This window comes from Convolutriloba macropyga, chromosome 11 (genome assembly GCF_964194025.1).
Source record: "Convolutriloba macropyga chromosome 11, txConMacr16.3, whole genome shotgun sequence".
NCBI lineage: Eukaryota > Metazoa > Xenacoelomorpha > Acoela > Convolutidae > Convolutriloba > Convolutriloba macropyga.
In genome coordinates, this window is record NC_134478.1 from 44,985,196 (window position 1) to 44,990,519 (window position 5,324).

Here is a 5,324-nt window from a genome sequence, read left to right on the forward strand (position 1 = left end):
GAATAGTAGCACCAAAATAATTGAGTTCAGGACTTTGTTCATATTGTTTCTTCCTAATTAGAACTGTCCGAGTTTTGCTGAAGGTCAAGAAATTTAATGCATCGAGATAACCAATTTATCAAATTTCGGCCATTTTTGTCTTTGAAAAGTAAGTTAATTCTCTCTTTTTTTTTCACATTCTGAACACAAGGAAAATGTGAACTCATTGGTTAACTTAGCTTTTAACTGGTATATCAATGTTCAAATATGCTGAACAAATTTTTCCATTACAAAGTAACCAAGTCCCATTTCTGATTGGTTGATAAAAATGGGAGCTGTAGGAAAAATGAAATTAAGGGAAAACTGGGAAAGGAAAAAGAGCTGACACAAAGTAAAAACTGTTTTTCATTTTTAGTTGAATTACTCCCAAATTTTTGCTTCAATTCTTACTTTTTTACTCAACCATTTAATTACGTTTCAGCCAAATTTTGTTCACATATTAATGAGATACTGAAAAAATATATGTGACAGTCGAATATAAATACATTAAAAATAGATGCACCAATTTTCATATCCGCAGTTCGCTTTTTGTAATTGATTCGAAATGCAAATTCGTTACAAGGCTGAAAGAATTACCATTTTTTCTTTGTAAACTTTCCCCAATTTATTACAACCCTCTGACAAGTATGAAATATTCCTTATAAACCGCAGTTTTTACCAATTATCAAAGTTGTTTTCTGTAATCGTTTTTTTCACCTGCATTTTACAAGCTGCAAATTTGGAACTTTCAGGTGAAAATTGATTTCATTTTTTCAAGTTAAACCATCATTTAATTGTTTTTATTCATAAAATGATGGCTAAGAAAATTCAATACGCTTCATCTACAATAGCCCCATTATTTTTGGGCACCGATTTCTTTTCAACCCCAACCCCGGCCCAAGTTCTCACAGTGAACAACTCGAACGATTCGGGTCAAATGGGTTCTTTCCTTGATTTTACCGAAACAGAATGTTCTGTTATATTTTATGGCTTTTTAACGTCTTCTATTGTCGGTTCGACCTGTAATTTATTTTTACTTGCGGTATTGCTTATCAAAATGTGGTGTGATTCAAAAAACAAATCGCCCTCTGATCAGCTTGTAGCGTTTTTGACCACTGTTGACTTGATAGCGTGTGCGTTGTTATTTCCACTGGAATGTGAACATTTTTCCCACCAAGACTGTAATATTCCTCAACGAAAATTTGACAAATTCTTGACACTATTTCTCGAACTTGCGTCAACCGGGGCTCTGCTCAATATAGCGGTATGTCGATATTTGCTCGTTTGCTGGGCTACAAGAGTCCAAGTTACATTCAAACTCAGCATTATTATGAGCGCAGCTAATATTTGTATTTCCCTAATTGGGGCTGCTGTTGCTAATCTATTAAACACACTGGGGTTAACAATTATAATTTACCTGCTGGGTATATTATCAGTTATGGTTTTGATGGTGTTGCTTTATTACCTAATTTTCCTTCGGCTGTACAAACGAACTGAAGTTGCGCGCAAACGAAGCAGAAGCGTGCTGGTTGCGCGGGAAACCGCTGCAAATTATAACAGTACCTCGACTACCAATCATAACCTGAACAACAATAACAACAACAACAATGATAGCAATACTTGCAACAATAACAACATCAATAAAATTTGCAACAAAGAGAGTAACAATGTAAACAACAACGCACCCCATATTGAATTGACCCCGGTGGAGCACCACGACGATCAAAAAAGTGATCACGATGATGTATCTCTCCCGACTACGACCCCCAAAAGGGGCGAACTTCGGAAAGCCGACAGTGGAACGTACAAAAGTAGTTTGAAAGAACACGGAAAAGATGACAGCAATGACAAAAAACTCTCAGTGAAATTCAACGCTAAACTTCTAGCCCAGACTAAGTCACAGCCAGGAAAAGGAACTCAACAACAGTCACATCAGGTCTCGCAGATGGAGTTAATGATGAAACGATCGGCGAAAATCTTTGTGATCATAACTGCTTTTTACATTTTATGCTTTTTACCCAACGCGATTCTAACCCTGTGTTACTTCATAATTGGACCCGCTTTTATTCAATCGGAAAAACCGTTGATTGTTGAGTATATTATCAAGTATTGCAACTTATTTTATAACCTTAACTTCATTTTGACCCCCCTAGTTTACGCTAGCTTGAATCGACAATTCCGGGAAGATTTTGGGAAATTGAGGAAGAGGTTCTTCGGTGGGAACAGATCAACCAGAGCAATGAGTGGAAAATCTTTGTCACAAAAAACAACAATCGGAAAACAAAATACGAACCTGCTCAATTTGCAAAATACGGCTATTAATGGATCTCAAACTAATGTTTCGAAAATTTAACCCTAAATTTAGGGTTTAAAAACTTTTGTAATAACTAACTTCTGTGTTTAAAGTTACATGTTTAGCTGCTGTGCCGTCTAGTTTAACTACAATATTAAAATTAGTGTATTGCTGTTTAGATTTGCCATTTTTTTGAGGAAAATGTTAATCATATGCTTGCGACCAGACCTGAATATTGTACTCGTTTATTATAAGCGAAAAATTTGAAAGTAATAACGGTGGCAAATAAAGTATACAAAGATGGTGGGTTGGGGGGGGGGGGGGGGGGGGGTGGAGTTACGAAGAAAAGTGCAGGTAGGTAAATGTGTGTGTGTGTGTGTGTGTGTGTGTGTGTGTGTGTGTGTGTGTGTGTGTGTGTGTGGGGGGGGGGGGGGGGGTCGGTTGCTTAACCTTTTTTTGACCTTTAGACATGTTTACAAGGTTTCAATTTTGGGTTTTGCCGGTAACACCCCCTTGTTTATCAGAATTTAGTCAGCTTAATTAGTTAAATTGATTCTGCTGTTTGTTGTTATTGTTAGTAATTGTGCTGGCGCCTATATTACTTCCAAATTCTGGCCGACATTTTGGCGAGTGCTATTTTGAGCACAAAACTTAAACTCAAGAACATTACAAATTAACAAATATGGAAACAAATATAGTCAATTTTCATCAAAGTATTTTATTTTACTTGTTCAAAGTCTATATTTCGATTTGAAGCCACGTTTATTTTCTGTGCAATTTTGTAATAACTGGTGCTCATTATTTTGAAATGAAAAAAACTGCCGTATTTTTGTAAGCATCGATTTGTTTTGTTTTTAAATTTCCGTAAGCAGCACTAATTAACAGAGTATGTTCCAATTAAATGAAAAATTGTATTTGTAAGACGCCTTTTTGTGGTACAATTTTAACTAAAACTGTTGCTGTGAACTTTTGTGTCAATTTATTAATTTTTTTCCCACCAGTGAGAATTTTCCCTCGAATTTTAATTGTTTAACAGTTGAAGAAGCACGTGTTTTTCCTGCAAACAAGCAAATATTAGGGAAGGCAAAAATGAGGAGGAGCTAAATTGCGCGGTGTAAGCAAATTGCTCGGAAAAATTATTCTAACACTGCTTAACAAATTGAAAAAAACGACATTCGGAATATGAGAAATTTAAATTTAAAACAAACAATTATCGGCTAGAATTTAGTTAAAATTTGCTGAATTTCAGCGGCATTTGAAATGCGGGAGGTGGGGGGGGGGGGGGGTGCTCTGGCGGGGGTTGCTTCAGGGAATTGTTGTTGTTGGGGAGGGGGTGTTATTTTGTTAACAATAAAATAGCATGTGTATAATGTATGTCACGACTAATAAGGTGTCGGGGGCGGGGATTATTATTTGTGCCTACCCACGAAGCAGGAAGAGCCCATGTAAAAGAAAATCAGAAACCCTTAAGAAATTATTTCCGCGTGCTTTTTGCTGAAATAAATAATTGATCAGTGCTAAGTGTTAAATGTAGAATTATAAACGAAACCAATGAATTGTATGGATGAATGGTGGTTCTGTATTCTTTTATTAAATTAACAATAAAAACCTTTTAGCTACTTTCTTTCCTTCCTCAAAATGAAGCACCAACAAAAGCGAAAACGGCCAATGCCGGAAAGGTCCATTTATATAATAGATCAAGCCACAAATTTTTAACATAGAGCATTTTCAACAAGGGTTTCATTGTGCAAATAATTTAGCAAAGACGTTTACCGACCGAAATCAAGAACTTCCTATCATCTATCTTAGCTGTAAAATTTATGAGTAATTCTGTGCTATAATTAACTTTTTTCAGCAAACCCGCACACAAAATATTTGTGAAAAATGAGATAAAATTAAAATTTGTTTGAATGTCTCCAGAGAATTGATAAGAAATTCCATAATTAACTTATTGTACTCAATGTCAGCAAAATGGAATCGTCGATTACTCGTCCACTTATACTCTTTTACGCTGCGTTGCATGCATTTTGTAGCAAAAGCTGATTTACCTTTTTCAAAATTCAAAAACTATTTGCAAAAACATTTTTTTTTGTAATTTTTCAGGCCTTATTGATAATAACTCTGGAGAACTCTAGGAATTTCATTTACTTTAGAAAAAAATTGCCTTCTTGAAAGTCAGTCCACTTATTTTTTTGAATTCTTTTTCCACAAAAAAAATTTGAATCAAAAGATATGAGTAAACAAATTCGTTCAAAAATTCAACGCTAAGAAACCGAAACTGAACTCGCGTAAAAAGTTTTCAACAAAACTTAACCCACTTTTTTTTAACATTTAACAATTATGAATGCCCATGGTCAAATGGTCGAAATATCAAAAACAAAATTTAAGGTTCTAATTTAAAGTTCACTTAATTTTAATTGATCAATAAAAGTTTCGACCAGGAAAAAATTTGTCTCAATCAAATTTGGTTAACCTTAAAAAATAAACTTGAAGAAGATAACTTGTCGCCAAAAAATGTCATTGGATTTAATGTTTATTATTATAATTGAAACAAATTTTTGACTAAAATACTCATTAAAGAAGGAATCTAGCAATTTAGTTGTAGCCTATCTTTTGAATTGTCCCTAATTTTTTTTCTTTGATGGGATATTTTCCGTTTGTTCCCCCCGTATGTTATGGTCCCCCCAGTTGCAGAGCACGTGCCATTACATAGTAAATAATCATGTAACAATATGGAACGTGCGTCGGGGGGGGGGGGTGCAAATAACATGCACCCACTAACCTGGTGGGGGGCACAAAAAGAAAAGATCCCCCTGATGAATAAAGCTTTCTCAAATAAAGTTTATGTATGTATTTCTAGTAAGACAAATTTTGTGATATCGCGTAGTAAAGAACTGAATGCGTTGTATTAGCCAGCACGTGAAATTTTAATGCTTGTCAAGCGTTAAATGAAAATACATGCTAAGTTATCCTCTTTGAAACAACAAGCTGAATACAATAAATGATGATAGGG

The 5,324-nt window shown here is 34.9% G+C and overlaps 1 protein-coding gene across 1 annotated transcript; it reads left to right on the forward strand.

Annotated features, from left to right (window-relative positions):
• The first annotated feature begins 311 nt into the window (after window positions 1-311).
• On the forward strand, window positions 312-2,611 carry LOC142350038 (uncharacterized). The gene has a single exon (XM_075401947.1). It carries the CDS (start codon window positions 830-832, stop codon window positions 2,369-2,371), a length of 1,542 nt encoding a protein of 513 aa, XP_075258062.1. The 5' UTR covers window positions 312-829; the 3' UTR covers window positions 2,372-2,611.
• Window positions 2,612-5,324: the final 2,713 nt, after the last annotated feature.

Coding starts and splice junctions, on each gene's coding strand:
- LOC142350038 (XM_075401947.1), top strand. CDS start 830: ATGATGGCTAAGAAAATTCAATACGCTTCATCTACAATAGCCCCATTA.